We start from the raw sequence: 21850 nt of genomic DNA, 5'->3' as shown, positions 1-21850 counted from the left end.
CAGCTAGTCCACCCGGAAGCCCAGCACCAGGAACTGCCAGGCCTCTAAGAACCTAGCGCGATCCTAAAACAGGCGGCTCTGCAGCCACTAGCAGGACCCCTTCAACTTCCAGGAGCTGCACAAGCATGTGGGAAATACCCCAGGCCCGCAGGCTGTGCAGAGTCCCAGGAGGCCCGTGACAGGGGAGGCGCAGATCCCAGGCAAAGCTGAGGCAGGAGCTGGACGACTGTCTATTGATGAGATAGGGAGCAAGGCTTCGCTATGACCCCTTTGGGGGTCAGATGACCCTTTCGTAAGGGCTGCCTGAGATTATCAGAAAAGGCAGATATTTGCATTATGAGTCATAGCTGTAGTAAGTCATGAAGAGCACTGAAAATTTTATGTCTGGGGGTGGGGGTCACAGCACAAGGAACTGTGTCAAAAGGACTGCAGCACTGGGAAGGTGGAGAACTGGTCTAGATGTTCCTGCCAAGATCAGCAGCCTGCACCCAAGGGGGACTTGGGCTTTCTCTCTGGCTCCCTTCCCTTATTCTACAACCCTCTTCAAATAACAAGGCAGGAGACAGATCCAGGTATAACAGCAGGTTCTTTTTCCGGTTCCTCGAAGCGCCACTGGGGTGGGACCAAGACAGAAGAGAATGTAAACATTGGGTTCCACCCCCTGGACTCAAGGGAAGACCCTTACTCAGAAAGGGGCTTGATGGCTGGAAAGGAACAAAATGAAAGCTAGGCTTCCTGCTGAGACAGCAGGGAGGCCTGAGCATACAAAGCAAGTGGGTTAGGACTGAGCAGGACATGGGTGGGAAGGAAAGGGAGGACATTTCTTTGCACATCCCCTTAAATAAACTGGAGTGAAGCACTGTGGGAAGGGGAAAGCAGCACCCCACCCCAGGCCAACCTGACCTTCTGTACATAATTACAACACAAGGATATCCAGGAGAGAAAAAACAGCCTTGGCCCCCAGAAAGACTGGGGTGACAGGCAGGGCCCCAAGACAGGAAAAGGAACCTAGCTCCACCATCTAAGGGAAGCCACTGGAGTGTAAGAATCTGCAACTGCTAACTGCCATTTCCAAGAGTCACCCATCTGGTGACTCCTGTCGAATTAAGACAGCACCCCAGAAGGAATTCGTAGGAGTGACAGAGACCCAAGCTGGGCCTAATTGGACGAAAGAGTCTCCAGACTTGGTCACTGTTACCCTAAGAAACGTAGCTGTCCCATGCACTGTGGCTGCCCTGGTCATGTAGGGATCAGCAGCTGGCAAGGACTCAGGGAAATCAAGCCACTTTCCTCAGAAAAAGGAAGAGCCTGCCAAGGGAGCTGGGAGAACACCCCGTCAGGCCTGTTCTTGGCTGAGGAAAAGGAGGGCCATGCCATCCAGACCCAGCAAGAGGTCAGAAGTAAGCATCCTGCCGGGCCTCAGCTGCTGACTTGTCCCCACCATCGTGGGGTGCTGGGGGCCCATCTGCCTTTCGACGCAAGGAAAGTTTCCGGCCTTGACCCTTCTTCTCCTGCTTCTGCCGCTCCTTCTCCTGCTTCTTCTCTTGCTCCTTTTCCCACTTTTGCCGCTCCTTCTCCTTCTTCTCCCGCTCCTTCTCCTGTCTCTGCCGCTCCTTCTCCTGTCTCTGCCGCTCTTTCTCCTGACGCCTGGTCTCCTTGCTGGTGCCTAGTGGGGTGCTGTTGCCAGTAGGTGAAGGAAGAGATGGATGCAGTCCCTCAGCAGTGACAACGGCCCCAGGGACAGGGCCAGCACTAGCCCTTCGGACAGGTGGTGGTGGGGAAGGAGCCCCTCCAGCTACCCGGGAGCCTCTGCTCTTGAGACTAGGGAGGCTGAGGAGGCTGGAGGAAGGACCCAGGGGTGGCTGCTGCCGTCTGCGTTCCTCATGGATTGCTCGGGAGCCATGCAGTCGCCGTGAGGGCCGATACTGCAGCTCTCCCCTAGTTTCCCGCCACTTCTTCAGCTGGGCTGCATTCTCCCGCTCAATCCATGCTTCTGTCACTGGCAGGCTGGTTACCTAGACAGAGGACATGGGAGGCAGAGTATAGACAGGTGTGGGGATGGGTTGAAGTGGGTCAAGGTATGCTGAGGTTCATGGCCTACCTCATGCACCAGGAAGTCCTCCTGCATACAGTGCTGTGGCAAGTTTCGAAGCTGCTCCATGGTTTCATACATGCCTTGACAGGAGCGTAGCTTTTCCAAAGAACCCAGTGCGTGTCGAAGTAAGACCAGAGCCACTCGGAAGATGATCTTAACGCCTACAGGGTCAGAGATGAATGCAAAGAGAGATCAGGTCCAGGATCTCAACCTGTCTCTTGGAGGAAAGACAGCCCCTGTTGCTGTTTTCTGCTAGCCTTACAGGTGAAGAAGGTTGCTATGGGTTGCAGATTTCTTGCAGAGCAAAGAGACTCTAGGTTGGTGGCTGAACCAAGATGGGTCCTGTTTTTCCATCATGCAGACTGCTTATTGTGAAATCTAGGCCCAACAATACTTTTGTCCATGGGCTACCAGTAAAGTGACCAATCCTATCCCCCTCAGCCTAGATGGCCTCTGAAATACCTTCACAGAAAAACATGTCCCAGACACGTAGCACTGAAGCCCAGGGGAGGGTGCGGGCAAAGATGCACATGAACCATTCTGTCATGTAGAGCACGGGGTCAATTCGATACCGCCGAAGGTGCCGATGTGCCAGCGGAGCAGTTTTGCGCAGGATTGCAAAAAAAATTTCTCCATCCAACTGAATGGCCTCCTAGAGGTGATGGGAAGAGCCATGAGAAGTGGGTCTGGCTTACTATGGCCCCCTCAGGGCACAATCAAAGCTGAGAGGGTGTCTTAACCTCAGTGCTAGAGGGACAGGACAAGTGAGGCAAGGCAAGGACCTATGGCAGCCTTGGGGAAAGTCACAACCCCAGTGTACCCAGCTTTCAGACACTCACCAGCCCTGCACTGTAGTAACCTGGGAGGTACTTGTCGCAGATCTGTACCAGGCACCAAAAGGCTTGCTAAGAAGGGCAAGAACAAGAGGCAGGGATGGGGCCTGAGAAGCAGGGAGTAGGCAGCTCTCCCGTCACCATGGTATGCCAAGATCTTCTCACCCCCACCCCAAACAGGTCCACTTATGCTGACCTCAGCAGGCATGTGCATGAGCAACACGGCAGCCACTGGGGCTTGGGCCTGACAGTAGCCCTCGTCAGGCCTGTAGATGGTATAGGCCTTCAGGATTCGATACAGGTCCTGTTGCCTAAGGGGAGTGCAGAAGATGGCAGTCACCAAACCTGCCCCTAGCCTGGACTAGCACCCTGTTACATCAAGCTCCAAGCTTGAATCAGAGCTTTACCACCTCTACCTGCCCAGCCCTGCCTACCAGAGGTTCAGCATTAAAACAGTCTAGGTCCTGGCCTTTCACCCTTGGCTGCATACCTATTTCACCTGCAACCACCCCCAAAGCAATCATGGTCATTTCCCGAGGAACCTATCAACAGCCACAACATCGGCCCTCCTTTGGAACCACGTGCTTTTATACTCCAGGGCAGGCGATCTGTACTGAGCTTCACCAGATCTCCCAACATGTCCAGTAGTCCTGGTTCTTGGTGAAGGCCAGGAAGCCAGCTGTTCCTCACACCTATCTCTCATCTCTGCATGGAACCAGATCTGTGCCCTCGCCCACTTTTTCCTTGCTAAGTTCCATAAGTCTGGTATTTCCATCTACTCAAAAACAGCTTTCTGCATTCCCAAGTCTGAGCCATACTACATCCTGAACTTCATTCACATGCTCTCTCTTCCCCTCCATAGCTACTTCCAGCTCTGACCTCTTCTCCTGCCCCAAACACCTACCGACCTCCCAGATCTCCCTGCCTGCAGTCATTGCCGATACTTCTTACGCCAGCACCACCCCAAATCCAGTCATTCGGATGTGATCCCTTATACCTAATCACTATTACTTTTAAAACATTTTGAGACAGTATTTCATGTAGCCCTCGCTGGGTTCCAACCCTCTGTGTCCAAAAATGACCCTTGATTTCTGATCCTCCTGCCTCCATCTCTCCAGTACCAGGATTAACGGCATGTACCATCACACTCAGTTTTCTGTAGAAAGCAGACTCGGGGCTTCATGCACGCTCAACAAGCACTCTGCTGAATGAGCTACATCCCACGCCTGTTTATTAATGTAGTGACATATCTTATGATGCTGATTATTCTACCTAATACATAACCACCAAACTAACACTAACAAGACACTGGGGTCAGAGAGACGAGACGGCTCAGCAGTTATGAGCACTTGTATTGCTCTTGCAGAGGACCAGGCTTAGCTCTCAGCACTCACAGACACAGTGGCTCACAACCACCTGTAACTTCAGTTCCAGGGGATCCCACACCTCTTCTGACATCGTTGGGCACCAGGCATGCAAAAATATAGCTTCCATCATATCCACCCTTCTGCTTATGACTGGATCCTAGACTTCCTTTCTGCTATGAGTGTGCCGCCTTTTCTGCTTCATCAATTTTTCTCTTCAAATTCCCATTAGTATACTAATAATCTGCTTTTTAAATCATTTATTTTACAGTACTAGGATTGATCCCAGGGCCTTATGCATGCTAGGCAAGTGCTCCACCACTGAGCTACGTTTCCAGACTTGCTGTTTCTTCTTTTTTTTTTTTCCTTACTGAGGTTGTCAGGCTTGTCAATCAAGTGCCTTTACCCACTGAGCCACCTCACTAGTCCTCACTGTTGTTTAAAACAGCGTCCCTTAATCCCACTCTCCCCTCCAAAGAACAGTTTCTTTCCTTACCTAGTCAGCCAAGCTGCTCGAAAAAACACACTGTCTTCCATGTCCTTCCTCCTACACTCTTGGCAGGCATTTCCCTATGCTCCCCACAAAACTAATTTTATTACGTCACTAACGAGACAGATGTAGTGGCTCACACCTTTAACCCCAGGACTCAGGGCTGAGGCAGGAAGATCTCCGGAACTCTGAGGCCAGCTAAGCTATACTGGACGACTGTCTCAAAACAAAACACCACTACTAACTTATACAGTATTATGACCAAGCTAATTCTCAGACTATGTACTCATCCCTCAGCACCATTTCTTGAAGCTGATCCTCAAAGTATTTCTTCCCTTTGCTTTCCGAAGTCAGAAGCCCCTTCTGCTATGGCTTCTAGTGTTCTTTCTATATATATATATTTCGCCCTCTCATTCTCAAAACATTGGTACTTCAGGGTTCAAGCCTTGATTGCCTTTTTTTTTTTTTTTTTTTTGGAGACAGGTCTCACTATGCATGTCTGACTGGCCCAAGACTACTTTGTTATAGTCCAGACTGACCTGAGACTCCCGAGGACCAGCCTGTCTCCCCAGGCTGGGATTCAAAGATAAGTGCTACCACACCAGGTCCCGTCTTCCTTTTGTACCTACACTTGCTGCCTGGCAACCTCATAGAGTCCCATGGTGAGCCTAATCCTTCCATAAAATACATTTCCAATTTCCAATTTATCACTAATTTAAACTTCCTTCCTGAGCCAGGCAGTGGTGGCACACCTTTGATTCTGCAAAGGCAGGTCGATCTCTGAGTTTGAAGCCAGCCTGGTCTACAGAATAAGTTCCAGGAAAGCCAAGGCTACATAGCAAAACCCTGTCTCAAAACAAACAAACAAATAAACAAAAACAAACAAACTAACAAAAACCTTCTTTCCTGAAATCCAGACTTATAATATATTGGGTATCCAATCTGCCAACATCCCGTGGATATGCAATAGGCAACACCTTCCTAGTTTGAGACAGAGCCTTATTCTAACAAACTTGTCCTGGAACTCAAGATGTATGTCAGGCTGGCCTTAAATTCATGATAACCCTCCTGCCTCAGCTTCCTAAGTGCTGGTGTGAGCCACAGCCCTCCCCCGAAAGTCTACCCAAGTACCTGAGGCTATAGGCATGAGCTACCAAGTCTGACTCTAAAACTTCTGGCATAACCCAACCCTACCTTTTCTCTAATTCTCTGATCTGCGCTCATAAGTGCCAAGTCTCTCACACTTCCCGCCCCTGAACCCTGCCCCCACATGCTCTCCATTTTTCTCTATTGCTGTGAACTCTTCTCCAGTGCTTATCACTACTTTCCACTCTCCTTCTTCTAGGACTGTCTGCTCCCACAGGAAGACAAGCTTTTCAGTTTCAGTTCATGGCTGTCGTGTGTGACAGAAGCAGGTACTCAATAACCATGTGCTGAAAAATGAACATATTTGTAAAAATGTTATTCGAACTAGGCATGGTAGCACATAGCTATAGTCCTAGCACTTGAGAGGCTGCAGCAGTGGACTGAGCTCCAGGGCAGTCAATACCCAGCAAGTTCAAGGTCACTTTCAACAAACAAACAAAAGCTGGTTGTAGCTGCATGGCCTTTAATCCTAGTACTTGGGAGACAGAGATAGATCTGCATTAGAAACCAGTCTGGCCTACATAGTCTGACCCTAGCTCAAGGAAAAAAACAAATAGTATATACAGAAAGAAGAAAATATATATTTCATGAAGTGCATGTAGGGCTGAGAACTTAGCTGAGTGGTAGAATACTTGCCTAGCATGTGAGAGGCATGCTATCAACTGCAACACAACAGCAACAGAAAGGCCATAGAAGCACCTAAGATCACCTTGCCGACTATTAAGGAGTGGTATGTATATTTCATCTTGAAGAAGCTTAACCTACAGAATAAAAATTCAAGTGCCGTGGCTCTTGGTGATCTGGCCCAAACTTCTTTTCCAGATTCAGCTCTACAAAAACCCACTGTCCAGACTCTGCTTATACAGCCTCCCAGGAAGGAAAACCCTATCCATAAATCCTCAATTAGTCCTCCATGGGCCTACACAAAGGCCCAAATTAGAATCTCTCTCACAGGACACCTCTTCTTGTTTTTTGTTTTTTAAGTAATAAAAATTTAATTAGTGTGCAAACATTAGACATTTGAAATAGTCAGTCTCTCAATATATAAAATGTTGAACCAAATTTGACAGGAGATAGGTACAGAAGGGAAATTAACCCCAAAACTTCTATAGATATATAATACCAAGTTAATGACTTCCAAATGTTAAGAGCTAAAACATATAATGCTAAATCTTCAAAGCATTTTAAAACTTTAAGTAGTGGCCACAGAAGTATTTAGAATGCAATGTTAGTAAGAGAGATACAGTATAGTTTTACTACTTCAGGTTTTAAAATGCCATATTTTTTTGAGACTATCAAGCTCCCATCATTTTAACAGCCGATACTGAATGCACACTTCTTTTAACACTGCTTGACATCAACCATTTTAACAATCACCCTCCTAAGAGCCCTACAGAGCAGGAATTGCTTGGACTAAGCCTCATTATGTACCCAGAACCTTCAAAAGATGTTTGCCACTGTCCCACTCAGTCAGGCTCTTACCCATGCCCTCCTCGAGCAGCAAACATCTCATGGAAAGGAAACTGGCGATGCAGGTCCTTCTCAATCACATCCAGCCACTTGGGGTCCCCAGAAGCCCGTTCCAGCTCCTGCAGTGGGACAGCAGGGATTACCTCAGAGTCTGGGTGAGTTGATTTCTCCTGCCACTTATCCCCACACCCTAGAGTTGCACAAACCTCAAACTTGCCCGGGTTCTGCTCCAGGAGTTCCTTGCTATTAGACAGGTACTGCCAGGCCTTGGCTCTGAGAGAGGAAGGGATCCCTTTCCGGCAGCGCAGCTTTACCTAAGGCAGAGTAGCATCTAGGGTGACAGCTTCTAAGCTGGAACATTCTCCCAGCTTTCCCCAGCAGCCATCAGGCTCGCAGAGACATTCCTCCCACATGCCAGATGTGAGCGACATTGGACATGGTCTGGCTACAGTTTAAAGCTCCTCCTCCCTAGGCCCAAATACCACCGATCCTCAGTGTGTTAGCAGGGCAGATATTATTAGTTTCCTGGGCTTTTCTGTACATCCCCGCTACCCCCACCTGCCCTTGCACATTGCCCAGCCCACCATACAGCCCTCAGACCTTCTCGAAACGCCGTGACAGCCACTTATCCCAGTTACTGAACATCTCCAGCCATTTGAGCTCCCGCTGCCGAGCCACATCCACAGGAATTGAGCTCTCTCTGCAGAATTGGAGTAAGTATGGAAGAGGTCAGTGGCAGTAGTACAGAGCCAGGCTGCTGGAGAAACTGAGGCTGCCAATTCCCTCAGGCTCAACTCAAAAAACTGGAAATTGTATGAGATCAAAATGTCTCATTACAGCAATCTAAAGCCTTGTCCACCACACTTTAAAAGGCTTCCTTCCCTACCTGATCTCTACATGGAGAGTTTAAATCCCACTTCTGACACATCCAATTTTGGTATTACTGAAAAGATACATTCTGGCTGAGAATGTAGCTCAGTGGTACTGTGCCTGTCTTGCATGTGAAGGGCCCTGAACTCAGTCCCAGCACTGACAAAAATAATAAAGTATAAACCACATTTTGTATTAAATCTGGATCTAAGTCCTAGTTTTACCATTTATTCATTGTGTGACCTTGAACAAGTCACTTAACTTTTCTAAGCCTCAATTTCCTCGTTTGTACGGTAGGGAGAATGACAATGTCTAACTGAAAGGATCTGTAAATACCCTGTAGCAGGGGCTCAGGGACAATGGCCTCGGATGTCTCATTTTAGCCTGCGAGACTCAAGATTTTCTGGACCATCTGTGACTTCCTCTCTGCAACCTCCCCAAATTCCCAAGCAAATGAATTCTCCTGCCCTGATGCTGTTCTGTCAGCTCAATGTTCAAGGTGCTCCATCTGTCTGGAAATGGTTGGTGACCTACAGGAACCAGTTCCAGCGGAACAAATGGAAGAAAGAACATGGGTTTTAGAAATTCCAGACTAAGCTTAAAACCCGGTCCTTTCCCTTAGTAGACAGAAGTCTTGACATGTGAGTAACCTGAGTCTCTTCCTCAGCTATAATTGGGATGCCACTACCTATAGTTATGAGGACTGGTTAAATAGGAGCTAAAAGATGTTAATTTATTTTGTGCTGGAAAGTCCTTAAACAGAGATATCATCCCTCATTTCATTTCTGTCATAAATCAGTTCCACACTCTCTGGGCCTTTTCCATCCCCAGGAACATCAGTGTACAAAGGGAGGGAAGGACGGGAGAGACGGCTCAGCTCTAAGAGCCCTGGATGCTCTTGTAGAGAACCAGGGTTCAGTTCCCAGCATCCACGTGGCAGCAAACAACAGTATGGAATTCCAGTTCCAGAGGATCTGAAGCTGTCTCCCGGCCTCGCTGGGCCCTGCATACACATGGTGCACAGACCTGAATGCAGGCAAAACACCCATATACATACTTTGCTAAATCTTAAAAGGGGGGATCCACTATGATATAGAGATGCAGTGACAAAGATTCACACAAGAGTTATTAATTATTACAAGGACAGTAGGTATCAGGGGAGGCTTCTTGGAGGAAAGGACATCAGAAATGTACCGAAGTGAGTAAAAAGAAACTAGGAGGCAAAAGGGAAGAACGTTCTGGACAAGTGGACAGGCCTTAATAGCAATTCACTACTAATTTAATACAGAGCCTGACAGACGGGTGCCGACACCAAAGAGGCTAGCGTGGCTGGGCAGTACCGAGCCAGTGTGCAGCCTAAAGAGCTCGGACTTTACCCTGTAGGAGAAAAAAAGTGTTCATGCTAACATGTTACAACCAATCTTGCCTTAGAGGTAATTCCTCTGACATGGAAGACAGATTCTCAAGTGACAAAGTCACAAAGCCGTGAAATAGCACCCAGCACAGTGCCTGACACAGGAGCAATATTCTAAAACCAAATCTGAACCAAGTTCCTCTGGACAGGCTAGTATGGAGGACTGTCCACTAGTCACACAGATCTGTGTGATTTGAGGTTGGCAAATACACTTTCTTTCATTTCTTACGGGCTGGAAAAAAGTGCAGGAGAAAGGACCAGGGTCAGCCTTCAGTTAGAGTTCAGTCTGAACATCGGTGTCCAGTCAAGTTTTTGAATTTTGTTAGCTCATAAGCCCTCACTCTACTATCCTTCCAACCCCCACCTTCCTGATTCAGATCCTCTCAAGCAGAATCCCACATCCAGGTGCTCACAGAACCCTCTGATCTCTAGGCTAAACCCAACAACTATACTGAAACCAACTGTTTAGGCATTCCCTCCAGAGGAGCGCTCTGAAAGTCTACTTCGGTCAGTGCTCAGTTCAGAGCCTGGCTGCAGTGTCCTCAGGCGGCGCCCTAGGCTGAACTAACCAGGTTACTGACTAGCAAGCAGGTTAAGGGAGCACAGGAACATTGGTCAGGATCCAGAGAGGGGGAAGGAAGAAGTCAGGGCAATCACACCCCACCTTAGGAGTGACTCAGGCCCCTCCCTGGAAGGAACTAGGAAAGCTCAACCCGGGCAGGGGAGATGAGGAAATGGGGAAGAGGCCACCCCCATCCCTTTCCTTCAGTGAAAATACACGACTGCCCTCTCACAGGAGCCCTGCCTGGAGGGTCTCCCCTCCAGCAACCGTACTTCCTCACCCCACCATTCTGTCTGCTGACCACCGATAGCCCTGCTGCTATTCTGAAGGCGCCTGCATCCCTCCTGCCCTCAGGGGCCAGAACCCGGGCCCAGCCAACCTTCCAGAATATCTGGCCTTTCGTTGAGAGTTTCAAAGGAAGCAGCTGGTACCTTAGCTGCTTAGAAGGTATCTCATTCAACCCTTCACTTCACGGCGGAAACTGAGGCACAGCAACGGGGACACCACTAGCTCAAGGACACAGGCCTACGAAAGGTCTAGGCTTAAGCCTAGATGCCTGCCTGCATCCCTGATCTCCAACTCTGAAGCCACAGAAACCTCAGGATGCTCTGGGCCCTGCAGCTCCTGCTAATGCCTCCCTGGGTCAGGACTGGCCAGGTGCATCATTTTCCCTTCCCCCACCTCCGCTTCCACAGGCAGCCCCACCGGTGCCCACTGTGTACTCACAGGCTGCCCGAGTACTGGCTGCCCCCAAGGAAACCATACTTGTCCGTCTTGCGCAGGGCCAGCCCGTTTATCTCCGAGTCTGAACCCAAAGAGCTCACATCATCTGGCAAGGACTCCAGGGTCCCGGACATGAGGCTCACGGAATCCAAGTAGCTCAGGGTGTCCGGGGCCTGCCCTCGAGGCCCAGAGATGCCAGGTCCTAGGCTGGACGTGGAGCCCAGGTCTTGAAAGTTTTCAACAGGCTCCGGGGCTGGGGTCACCGTCACCACAGCCACCGGAGCCTCACACGTCCCGGGAGGGCCCGCGACAGGCCCCGGGGGGTCCTCGGGCGCCGGCCCTGCTGATGCTGATGTAGCAGCTCCATGTCCACCTGTCACCTGTCCTGCTCCACCCCGTGCAGTCACTCCTGAAGCCACTGTGGTTCCCGGCTTGGGGGCAAGCGGGGGTTTGGCAGTCAGGGCTCCAGGTGCCGTTCTGGAAGGGGTCCGAGTGGGGGTCCCCGGTCCTGGGACAGGCGAGGCGCGAACCTCTTCCGCCTTCGGAGAGTCCGTCCCCGGAGCCGAGGCCACCGACGTCTCGACTCCTGCCTCTGCCGCCGCCGGTGCGGGGGGCTCCTGCGTCTTGGCGGCTTCGGGCGAGGCCTCCAGGGTCAGCACCACCACCGTGCTGCCCGGGGCCGCCGTGGCGGGCGTCTGCGGCGATGCTGGGACCCAGGCGGGCCGAGCCTCCCCGGGGGCCACCAGGTCGACGGGGGCCGAAGTGGCCGTAGTCACCGGCGGTCCGGGGGCCACCACCACGACCGGCCCGGCCCGGGAACCCCGGGGCGGGGGCGAGGGGGCCGCGGGGGCGCCGTGACGGCGCGGCGGGGCCACCAGGGGCGCCGGGCCCGTCTCCATGGCCGCGGGCCGCCCCTCACATCCCCTCCGCCGGGGAGGCCGCAGAAGGCGCTGCCCCGCAGGCCGCCCGGAGCAGCCCGCCCGGGCTGCAGAGAGGGCGAAGGGCGCGGCTCGGCGCGCGCCGGGGGCGGGGCGGGACCGGGCGGCAGGCGCCGGGCTGCGCGCGCAGGCGGGGCCGGGGTCGGGGGGCCCTCGCGCCGGGGTCTCCCGGCCGCTCACCCTGCTCGCGCGCGCTCGCGCCGCCCCCTCCCTGCGAGGGGCCCGGCAGCCGACGTCGCGCCTGCGCAGACGCCGGGGAGCCGCTCGCGTCCGGGCGCAGTGCGCCTGCGCGAGGAAAGTCCCTCTCGTCGCCCCCCCACACCTCTCTTTACTTTTTCTCCCGCCCTCCTTCAGAAGGAACGGAGCAGAGGAGAGAGAAAACTGGGGTGCCTGCCCATCGAGGGAAGGGTGGGTGGGGTGGGGGGCGGGAAGAGGGTGGGTAGCCTAGAAAGGAGGAAATGGAGACGGCGGAGGCAGGGCGAACAGAAAAGCAGGCAATAGGCAACAGGGGCCCTGGGCCTCCTGGCCAATAGACACAGCTGGAGAGTGAGCGACCGCGGAAGGGCGGGGAACGAGGCCGGTGCAAGACGGTTTAAGAGGCAGGGCCTGGAAACGGTTTGGCCGATACAAATGTTGAGAAGGGGACCAATGGAAAGGGAGCTAGGCAGTCAGACCGACCGACGGCCGTGTCTGTTCGCGTGACGACAGCGTCAGCAGTCAATAGAGAGAACTGGAGGATCCTTAGACTTCCTGAGACTTGTGTAATGAACTTGTCAGCCAATGACTGTCTTCCTCCGCTTTGCCGGAGGGTGGGTAGGCTGGACGCTCTCAGCAAATGGTAGCTTCGAGGGGCAGGGGTGCTGCCAGCAGGCGGTGCCAGAGCAAGAATAGTCGGTGACAACCGGAGGCAAGCGCGAGAGGAGGTGACAGCCGGGGACATCACTGAGCATGGGCCCGGTGCATCGGTGCGGCTCCCAGCCAATAAGAGTGCCGTGCTGGCCTTCTTGGGTTTCCAAAAGGCTCCCATTCAATTCAGCTCCGGAGCTGCACCACAAACCCAGTGCCCTCATCAGTGCGCTCTACCTCGGCGCCTCTAATTAGACCATTGCCAGTCCTCCAGAAGATGCATCGCTCCGAATTCCCTGTTTCAGGCAGGAATCTCAGATCCGCTTTCTCTGAGTTCTCCTATATAAACCGAGCCCCAACCTCGAGCGCTGTGATTTCTGAAATCTCATCTCTCTGAGTGCAACCTCGCTCTCAGGGTGCGAGGGGGAAAGGAGGTTCCATCTCAGAACCCAAATCCATGAATCCCCAATACCACCAACCTTCCATATCTGTTTTCCTGTTCCTTGGAGGATTCAAGACCCAAGCCCTGTCGTTATCACGCCTCTTTTGTACTCATCTGTTAATCTAGTCTCCAATTTCATGAGCCCTCAAGACAGCCCTTAGACCAAACCCATAAGCCCTGACCTTGAGCTCTAACCTTCCGACTACTTCATGTTCACCCTCCCCCAGTGTCTCGGTATAGCTGTCCATTGCTGTCCTGAAATTCACCCTGTAGACCAGGCTGGCCCGGAACTCAGAGATCTGCCTGCCTCTGCCTCCTGAGTGCTGGGATTAAAGGCCTGCACCACCACCACCCAGCAAACCTTCCAACTTCTAAACACGGCTTCCTCTGTTCTCCATTCTCTTGAGCCCCAGGATTAGTGGGCCCCCAGATCCACACAGCATCTGACACTCTCAGATTCTAGTGAGAGCTGGCATTCAACTCCCCAGTTCATGGTTGGCTTTTGAGTTCTGAGGCTCTTCAACCTTGTTGGTTCACTCCCAGCTCAGAGCCGGACCCTGTGATGAGCCATCGGGTCTCCTTTTTAACCTCCCCATCTTCCATTTGATTCGAGTGTACTGACTCCCCAAATCCTATCCCCTTTTTGGAGTCTTTCTCATCTCCCAGAATCCACTAGTGAGTGGGCCCCTCCGTGACGTAGCCCCCCGTGGTACCCATATAAGGCAAAACAGCTGCCAACTAAAGCAGGGAGGAGCCATGCCGAAGGCCAAGGGCAGCTGCTAAGTTTAGGGTGGCTCCTTCTCTCTTCTTAGAGACAACAGGTGGCTGGGCCCCAGCGCCCAGAAAAGAAAATGTCTTAGTGGCATTGGCATGGACTGGAGGAGGGGAAGGGAGGAGACACATTCCTCAGGACATCAGGTCCTAAAGGGAGCAGGAGGAGATGGGTGTCATTGCCAACCCTGGGGTTTCCTCAGCTATTTCCCTAGTCTTCCATTGCATGGAACAATATGGAGCCCTGGGGCCCAGAAGGTTACGAAAGTCGCAAAGTCAGCCATGCTAGTTCTTTTCCGGGAAGGAGAAGCCACTGGCCATGCTACCCAGGAGAGGATGGCAGCCAGCACTTCCTTCCTGGGGTTCTTGTCACTTCTCTTCTTCTGAGGTCCTGCCTCAAGTCATACTAGTCCTCTCTCGCTTCAACCCCTTCGAAGTTCACAAATGTCTCTGCTTGTGGTTGAAAACGCCACAGTGTCTGGTCACCAACCCTTAGCATGCATCCCCATCACAACTCTGGCAAACCTAACAGCTGCCCTTTCACTCTCCCAGCCTTTGCCCAGGTGCTGTGCCTTGCACATCTGCTCAGCAGCCCTCGCCTGACTCACGTCAGCTTTCTGTTGAGTTTTGTCGTGGTGGCTGTCATTTGCTTGCTTGCTTGCAGAGCCAAGCACATTATACATTTGCAATAAATGCTTCTTGAGTTTAGATCTGTGTCCACCCCACTCAAGGGCTCAAAGGTCTGGTTCATCTCTCCCAGAACTGTGGCTTGCCCTGGGCCCCTCTGAATCCTGGCACATTGCAGTCCCCTTTTGGGAGAAAGAACATCCCTTCCTGCCTAGGTCCTAATGAGACTTGCATCCCAAGACCTCCTCCCTCCTCCCTCCCTGGGCTCCAGCTGCTGCAGGCCTCCAAGAAAGGAGAGGCCCCTGAGCCTTGCTATTTTAGTATCTGGGGTGGGTATCCGCAGGGCTAAGGTTACCATGGTATGTTAAAGGCTGCTGGGCAGGACTATATAACCCCAGAAGACCTGCTCCAAGCAGATTCTCTGCCCTTTTCCAGCTGGAGCTACTGCCTTGCCCCCAGGAGATCTAAGACATGGTGAGTGAGAGCCCCCACTGCAGTCCTGACCCCTTAGCTCAGGGTAGCCTCACACTCCAGAGAAAGCAGTTGTTCCTTCTCCGTCCATCCACAGGCAAAATACGTACCCTCTCTCTTTGCACGAGAGTGGGGCCAGAGGATGGAGTGATGGGCCGAAGGACTCAGCCAAGGATAATATGCTTAGTTATCCAACCATAGGGGGAGGGGGGAAGTTGGACTTGCTCAAAGTCTGTTTCACCCCATTCTTGCCTAAAGTGCTCAGACCAGTGAGGCGATTCCACTCCCGCCTTACAAATGAGAATTAGAAATTCAGACAGGGTCAATGAGTGGATTAAGCTAGCATCAGTGCCAAGTTGGCAAGCTGAGGGTCCAGGGAAGGGCATTTGTCAGGCAGGATGAAGAAGGGGGCCTGGAAGCTTCAGTTGGGAAGAGATGCAGCCCAAACAAAGCACCTTAGCCAAGAGGTGCCAAGAAAAAGAAGAGTTACATTAGAAGAAGGGGCTCAATGATCTCAAAATCTGACCAGGCATGGTGGTGGACGCCCATAATCTCATTGCTGAGGAGTCCAGCCTGAGCAATGTAGTGAAAGCCTATCTCAAAAGAATAGAGGAAGAAGAAGAAAGAGGAGGAGGGGTTGGGTGCGGTGATGAACAACTTTAATCTCAGAAGGGAGAGGCAGGTGGATCTCTGAGTACCGAAGGAAAGCCTGGGTCCACATGATGAGTTCTAGGGCTAAATAGTGAGATTGTGTCTTTAAGAGAGACAGATATAGAGACAGAGAGACAGAGCTGGGTTAGAGGTGTAACTCAGTTGACTGATAGTGCTTGCCTAGCATGCACAAGCAACCAAATAAAACCTGACGTAGCAGCACAAGATGATAAACCAGGTACCTGTAAGACTGAGGTAGTGACGGAAGCAAGGCCATCCTCAGCTAAGTAGCAAGTCTGAGGGCTACATGGGACCCTGTCTTTAACTGCAACAAAAGTCTGGCTTGTTGCTCCCAAGAGAGAAGTACAGGAACTGTCCTGTGGACTCGCCTTCTCTCCTTTACCCTCACAGGCACCCAAGAAGGCCAAGAGAAGGGCAGGAGCAGAAGGGAGCTCCAATGTCTTCTCCATGTTCGACCAGACTCAGATCCAGGAGTTCAAGGAGGTAAAGGAGGGAGGCTAAGGAAAGCCCCCTCCCTGCCCCTCCTCCCCAGAGAGTGCACCTGTCAAGGGGAGGAGGAGGGTTTAGAATTCCTCCCCTCCCTGTGAAGGTTGGAGGGGGACAGCTGGCTCAGAGCCAGAATCTGATCCGCCTAGGAAAGAAATGCTGAAGCCATCCGCCCAGGCCCATTCCTGGCTTCATGTGTCCCGACTCCTTCCCCTCCACAGGCTTTCACTGTAATTGACCAGAACAGAGATGGCATTATTGACAAGGAGGATCTTCGGGACACCTTTGCAGCCATGGGTGAGCTCCGTACTCCCACCCACAAACGTTGAAGGCTGTGGAGTCTAAGGGGAATCCAGTGGCTACCGGCCTCCATCTGCCCAGATGGAAAAAAAAAATGAATGGGCTGATATAATTTTATGGGAAGCACAGCTCTGGTCCCCGGCACCCAACCCCAACCCCTGCTGCTCACCCCACTCAGGCCGTCTCAATGTGAAGAACGAGGAACTTGATGCTATGATGAAGGAAGCCAGCGGGCCCATCAACTTCACTGTCTTCCTGACCATGTTTGGAGAAAAGCTCAAGGGTGAGTGAAACATTCTCAGTCCAAGACCCCGGGTGTCCCTTTCAGCCCTTCAGGGACTTGCTGGACCCTTGTGTCCTGTGACCCTTCAGGTGCGGACCCTGAGGACGTCATCACTGGAGCCTTCAAGGTCCTGGACCCCGAAGGGAAAGGCACCATCAAGAAGCAGTTGTGAGTGACCCCTTCTTAGGCTCCTGCTTAAGGGCTGCAGGTTGACAGGATGAGAGAGCAGTGAAGACTGAGCGACAGACAGGGTTACATTTATACAATAAATAAGGGGAGAAGTTCCAGACAGGAGACCACAGCATTTGGGAGAAGAGCCAGACTGAAAAGAGCTAACCTTGTTTCAGGAAGGATTGGGGGGTCGGGGTGGGGGGAGTTGTTGATGGCAACAGGTATGAAATGAGAGGGAACAGGACCCATGAACCCAACCTCACCTCCCTGAACGTCACCGTTTCAGCCTGGAGGAGCTGCTTACCACGCAGTGTGACCGATTTTCCCAGGAGGAGGTGAGCAGGGGAGGGCTTGGGAAGGGGCAGGGCTAGGCAGTGGGGGGTGTGAACAGTCGGGGTGCCAAGACCGGCCCTAGACCTACTCCTGTCTTCCTCCAGATCAAGAACATGTGGGCAGCCTTCCCCCCAGATGTGGGCGGCAACGTGGACTACAAGAACATTTGCTACGTCATCACGCACGGTGACGCTAAGGACCAGGAATAGGGGACCCAAGACCTCGGAAGACCTAGATAGGCCTCGAGCCGCTCCAACTCTCACCCCGAACCCCAATAAAACTCAACTGGTCTTTGTTTCTTATTGGTGGCTGTTGGTGGCAACTTCAGGATGTTTGCGCGCGGACGGGGCGGGAGGCTGAAGCACAGCCCAGCAAGCCAGGGGCGACTAACAGTGGGCTGACCAGTGGCCGGGGGGCCCTGAGGGGCGGGGGGGCAGCCCCATTCCTGCTGGGAAGAAGACTCCGGCTGCTGGGAGGAGGGGAGAAACCGCTTTTTATTAGATGAGAACTTGGAGGACCCCAAAGCGGAACCCTCCGACAGGCGTTAGGAGGGCCGGTCTTCTCCGAACGGTGCAGAAGGCGGAGTGGGATTGGAGGGACCTGTTTCAAGTGCAAAGGCGGGCCTAACCTCCGGGTCTCCGGATTGGGCACTGGGCAGCCTAGAGCCGGGATAGGACGGGAGATTGGCGGTGAGCAGAGAGGGCTAGGGGCGGGCGAGGCTCTCACAGCGCGTCGTTCTGGTCGCCCTGAGCCTGGCTCTGCTGCATCTGGGCTTGCATCTTCTCCAGCATCTCTTGCATGCGGCGCAGCTGTCAGGAGCAAGATTGCAGGCAGTGGGACCCGGCAGGGCCGGGATGGGATCTAGAAGGCGGTCTAGGGCTCTAATTAGAGGGGAAAAGAAGTGCTTGCTCACCTCTTCGTCCTTCTCGCGAATCAACTTCTCCGTGTCGGCCAAAGGCAGCATGGGCAGCGGGATCTCTGTGGCACTCTGCCGGGAAAGCTTGCTAGAGGGTAGAGGAAAAGTGTGTGTGTGTGTGTGTGTGTGTGTGTGTGTGTGTGTACAGAAAACAGGGCGAGGTCTGAAGTTGTGGGTCTAGCCTTGGGGCGAATCCCGCGTGTGGGAGGCGGGGTCTTGTCTCAGAGATTAGAGACGGAGTGGGAGAGGCTTGGTTGGACCTAGTAAGCGGGGTGAGGGTGGGGTTTAGGACGGGTGGCCGGACCAGACAGGAAGGCTTGCCCAAAGGGTGGCGCCATGGAGGCACCAAAATAGCCCGACTCTCACCTACGGCTGGCTCGATCCCGGGCCCCAGGGCGAGCCAAACTCTGCAGGCAGCGAGCCCGGTAGCCCTCGTAGAGCAGGTCGTGGGTCACCTCTTTCAAGTCCTGAAGGTGGGTCTGCACCAGCATCCGCCTCAGGTTCAGGAAATCACAGTGATGCGGGTTCTCCACTAGGGGGCGGAGCAGGTAGCTTTCCTTTCAGCTTCACCCTTAGGGTCTGCTCTCCGGGAGTCCCTCGCTAGTCTAGAGAAGGACCCGCGGTTTGCAGCCCAAGAACCCCTCCTGTGACTTCCAGGAACTGCCAGGGCTGGAGCCCACCTCCAGCTTCCCCAGTTGCATGCCTGGCCTTACCCTCCACGGTACCCCAGGAGTAACGGCGCCCCCTCACTGGCCGGGCTCCTCCATCCCTCACCACTTCGCACGAACCCACGACTGCGAAGGGGATGTTTTCCTAAGGGGCGGGAGGCAGGAGTCACGTTGGCTCCTCCCGGGCGTGGAGTTCTTTCTCAGCTTTCCCCTCCGCTTTTACTTTCAGCTTCGCTGCCTCTCCCCACCTCCACCCGTCAAACCTTCATCTCTTCATTCTGCCTCTTGAATTCTTCATCTTCATCAGAGTCACACTCTGGGAACTGATAGATGTTGATCTCCTCCTCTTTCAACTGGTCCCGGATCTCGGAGCAAACAAAGGGAGACACTGAGGCGTGACCCACAGACATTGCATAGCCAGAGACAGTAGGATATAGAGATACAGGGTGGTCAGGGAGAATGGAAGATGTGAAGGACATCTTCCATGTGAGAGAGAACCACACAAGACGACCAAAATCAAAGTCTCGGAGACATGGTAGTGAGACACTCAGAAAGGCAGGACAGGCATCAAAGGGACAGTGGGCAAGCACATTGAGAACAGTGAGACAGGCCGTCATTATCACGGGGCCAAAGACATGTGGGGTTGTGAGGGCCATCCTCACAGGTACTAGCCATGCATCTGCTTCCGGGGCTGTTTGGTCATTCTGTTCTGAGCCTGAGCCTTTAGGGACATGGCTGCTTGTGGCAGGTTCGTACACCCTTTCCTCAAACCCCACCCCCCAGTCTAGCCTCGTGACTCCTGCTCTAAAAAGGCCACCCCAAGATTGAAAAGTCAAAGCATGGAGGAGGTTCAGGGGTGGCATGTGTTCTCACTTAGCGCCAACGCCAGGCGTCAGCCATACCTTCTGCTTGAGGACCTGCGTTTCCCTGGGCATCAGGGCATCTGCTTTGCCGATGACTGGGATGATATTGACTTTCTCGTGCACCGCCCGGAGGAACGCCACATCTAGGGGCCGGAGCCTGCGGCCAGGATTGGTCAGGGCTCAGCTCCGGGAGTACAGATTTTTCCCCGGCCTCCCCCATCACTGGACCCCTAGGGCGCCCTCCAGACCCTCTGCCGAACGGTGAGATGAAGTAGAGGCAGCAGTGGACTCTGGAATCCTGGATGTTCTTCCTGTTCAGGCCACTCTCGTCCCTGAGGTATTGCTCAAACTGCTCCTCGATGAAGCGAACCACGGGCAACCAGCTGGGGTGGGGGAGGTGTATAGTCTTAGCTCCCAGGGCAGGGGACAGGATGGAGCTAGCCAGGGCTGTGGAGTGGGAAGTAATTGCTTTGCTTCCAAGCTAAGCCATCAGGGGCAACTGGCAAGGGCCTAGGAGACATCAAGAAGTGTGGTGGCCACACACCTGTAATCCCAGCACTCAGGAAGCTGAGGCAGGGGGATTGCCACATTTGGGTCCAGCATGGCCTCCACAGTGAGTTCCAGGCCAGCCTGGGCCAATGTGACGCCATCTCAAAAAGCAAAAAGGAGTGAATTTGAGGTCTCTGAGCTACACAGGGAAACCTTGTCTCAAGAGAAGACATCTTCCATGTGAGAACCACACAAGACAACCAAAGAAGAAACACTGGACACTTTGGGCCAGATTGTTACCAGAAACAGGTGCAGTCTTTTGGGTCAAGGAGCCATGGCAAGCTTGCCTACAGCTGACCCCTTCTATAATGGAAGAGAGGCTTAGTTCCTGCCCCTTCGCCCCTCACCAGTTTGAGCAGTCCACAGAGTCCCCAAAGCCAGGTGTGTCCACCAAGGTCAGCTTCACCTTGACACCTCCCTCCTCGATCTCCACACCCCGGCGCTCAATGGTCAGAGTTTGTTTGGTGCGAGCTGCGGGTGCAGAGAAATTGGCTACACGGGGGGCTCTGAGGCAGGACCCCCGTTCCTAGCGCCCCAGCTGCCCCGTGCGTTTTTTCAGGGGAGGGAAATGGTCTCAGAAAACCCGTGGCCATCAAACTCCCCGGACAGAAAGAGAAAGAATGCAGGCTGATGACCACAGGAAGAGGCCGGGCACACCGCAGAGAGAAGGCCAGGACAGCAGCCGGGCTGGGCGCAGGGGTGGAGGCGAGGGGCAGGTCTTACCGCTGGCATCTGGCACCTGCCGGTCCTCATAGAGGTTGGTGAGGAACAGGCTGTTGATGAGGGTGGACTTCCCCAGGCCCGACTCCCCTGGGCACGAGACAGGCCCACTGGTCAGATGGGAGGGCGGCCGGGACCTCCCGGGTACATCACCCCCGGGTCCCACCCCAGAGCCCACCGACCTGCCACCATGAGTGTGAAGTCAAACCCCTTCTTGACAGATTTGCGGTGCAGCTGGTTGGGGAGGGCAGCAAAGCCCACGTATTCCTTGTCCTGGGGGTGGGGGGTGGGGGGTGAAGGGAGACAATATGAGGCCCCCAGACGTGGCGGGGAGTGCCACAGGACCACCTGGACCCCAATGCTAGGACGTCCACTTGCTGTGGCTTATCTCTGATCTGGGGACCCTCGGGGGAGAGGCCAGGGCCCTGGATGCCTAGATTCGGGGGCCCAAGAACTCACCATGGCTCTGCTGGCTGCCGCTGCACCTGGCATTGCTCCCCACTTCCTCTGGTGGGGCAGGAAGTTGAATGTGTCAAACGAGGAGGGGGGGTGAAAGTGAGGGGCAGGGCAGGAAGCTGAGCTGCTCGAAGAGAAGTGTGAATCCCCCTGCTGTTCAAAGAGTTTGTTTTTAACTGTTTGGGGAGCGTGGATATGTGCACGTGAGTGGAGGCCAGAGCAGGTCAGAGATGTCTCTGGGACCTGGAGTCACTGGGCGTCGTGAGCTTCCTGACAGGGATGACGGGAACTGGATTCGGGTCCTCTGTGAGAGAAGTGCACGCTGTTGGTGAGCCACTTCTGCAGCCCCGTGTGTCTCCTGTCACCCTGGA

The 21850-nt window shown here is 53.5% G+C and overlaps 3 protein-coding genes across 3 annotated transcripts; 1 reads left to right on the top strand and 2 right to left on the bottom strand.

Annotated features, from left to right (window-relative positions):
- Positions 1-567: 567 nt before the first annotated feature.
- On the bottom strand, positions 568-12223 carry Tbc1d10b (TBC1 domain family member 10B). The gene is made up of 9 exons (XM_021635946.2): positions 10971-12223; positions 7999-8098; positions 7605-7712; positions 7411-7517; positions 3125-3239; positions 2935-3000; positions 2558-2747; positions 2102-2256; positions 568-2015 (listed from the first exon to the last, which is right to left on the bottom strand). Exons 1-9 carry the CDS (start codon positions 11864-11866, stop codon positions 1395-1397), a joined length of 2358 nt encoding a protein of 785 aa, XP_021491621.1. The 5' UTR covers positions 11867-12223; the 3' UTR covers positions 568-1394.
- A 2687-nt stretch (positions 12224-14910) lies between these two features.
- On the top strand, positions 14911-17609 carry Myl11 (myosin light chain 11). Its single transcript, XM_021635942.1, has 7 exons — positions 14911-15065; positions 16125-16217; positions 16442-16517; positions 16699-16803; positions 16893-16971; positions 17261-17309; positions 17412-17609. Exons 1-7 carry the CDS (start codon positions 15063-15065, stop codon positions 17514-17516), a joined length of 510 nt encoding a protein of 169 aa, XP_021491617.1. The 5' UTR covers positions 14911-15062; the 3' UTR covers positions 17517-17609.
- Positions 17610-17783: 174 nt separating this feature from the next.
- Septin1 (septin 1) lies at positions 17784-21588 on the bottom strand. The gene is made up of 11 exons (XM_021635918.2): positions 21483-21588; positions 21206-21296; positions 21027-21113; positions 20651-20774; positions 20003-20137; positions 19794-19911; positions 19155-19256; positions 18937-19036; positions 18590-18755; positions 18221-18311; positions 17784-18116 (listed from the first exon to the last, which is right to left on the bottom strand). The coding sequence occupies exons 1-11, from the start codon at positions 21513-21515 to the stop codon at positions 18030-18032; spliced, it is 1134 nt and encodes a 377-aa protein (XP_021491593.1). The 5' UTR covers positions 21516-21588; the 3' UTR covers positions 17784-18029.
- Positions 21589-21850: the final 262 nt, after the last annotated feature.

This window comes from Meriones unguiculatus, chromosome 14 (assembly GCF_030254825.1).
Source record: "Meriones unguiculatus strain TT.TT164.6M chromosome 14, Bangor_MerUng_6.1, whole genome shotgun sequence".
Classification (NCBI taxonomy): domain Eukaryota; kingdom Metazoa; phylum Chordata; class Mammalia; order Rodentia; family Muridae; genus Meriones; species Meriones unguiculatus.
Note: the sequence above shows the minus strand (reverse complement) of the source record. Positions and strands in the feature narration are given on the sequence as shown.

Excerpts from the sequence above, each read along its gene's own strand:
- Myl11 (XM_021635942.1), top strand. Across the intron at positions 16,218-16,441 it reads AGATCCAGGAGTTCAAGGAG|GCTTTCACTGTAATTGACCA; the intron begins GTAAAGGAGGGA and ends TCCCCTCCACAG. Across the intron at positions 16,972-17,260 it reads GGCACCATCAAGAAGCAGTT|CCTGGAGGAGCTGCTTACCA; the intron begins GTGAGTGACCCC and ends TCACCGTTTCAG.
- Tbc1d10b (XM_021635946.2), bottom strand. The coding sequence starts at position 11,866 with ATGGAGACGGGCCCGGCGCCCCTGGTGGCCCCGCCGCGCCGTCACGGC. Across the intron at positions 8,099-10,970 it reads AGCCAGTACTCGGGCAGCCT|AGAGAGCTCAATTCCTGTGG; the intron begins GTGAGTACACAG and ends CCAATTCTGCAG. Across the intron at positions 2,748-2,934 it reads GTTACTACAGTGCAGGGCTG|GAGGCCATTCAGTTGGATGG; the intron begins GTGAGTGTCTGA and ends CATCACCTCTAG.
- Septin1 (XM_021635918.2), bottom strand. The coding sequence starts at position 21,515 with ATGCCAGGTGCAGCGGCAGCCAGCAGAGCCATG. Across the intron at positions 19,257-19,793 it reads CGCAGGTCCTCAAGCAGAAG|ATCCGGGACCAGTTGAAAGA; the intron begins GTATGGCTGACG and ends GTTTGCTCCGAG. Across the intron at positions 18,756-18,936 it reads CTCCTGGGGTACCGTGGAGG|TGGAGAACCCGCATCACTGT; the intron begins GTAAGGCCAGGC and ends TCCGCCCCCTAG.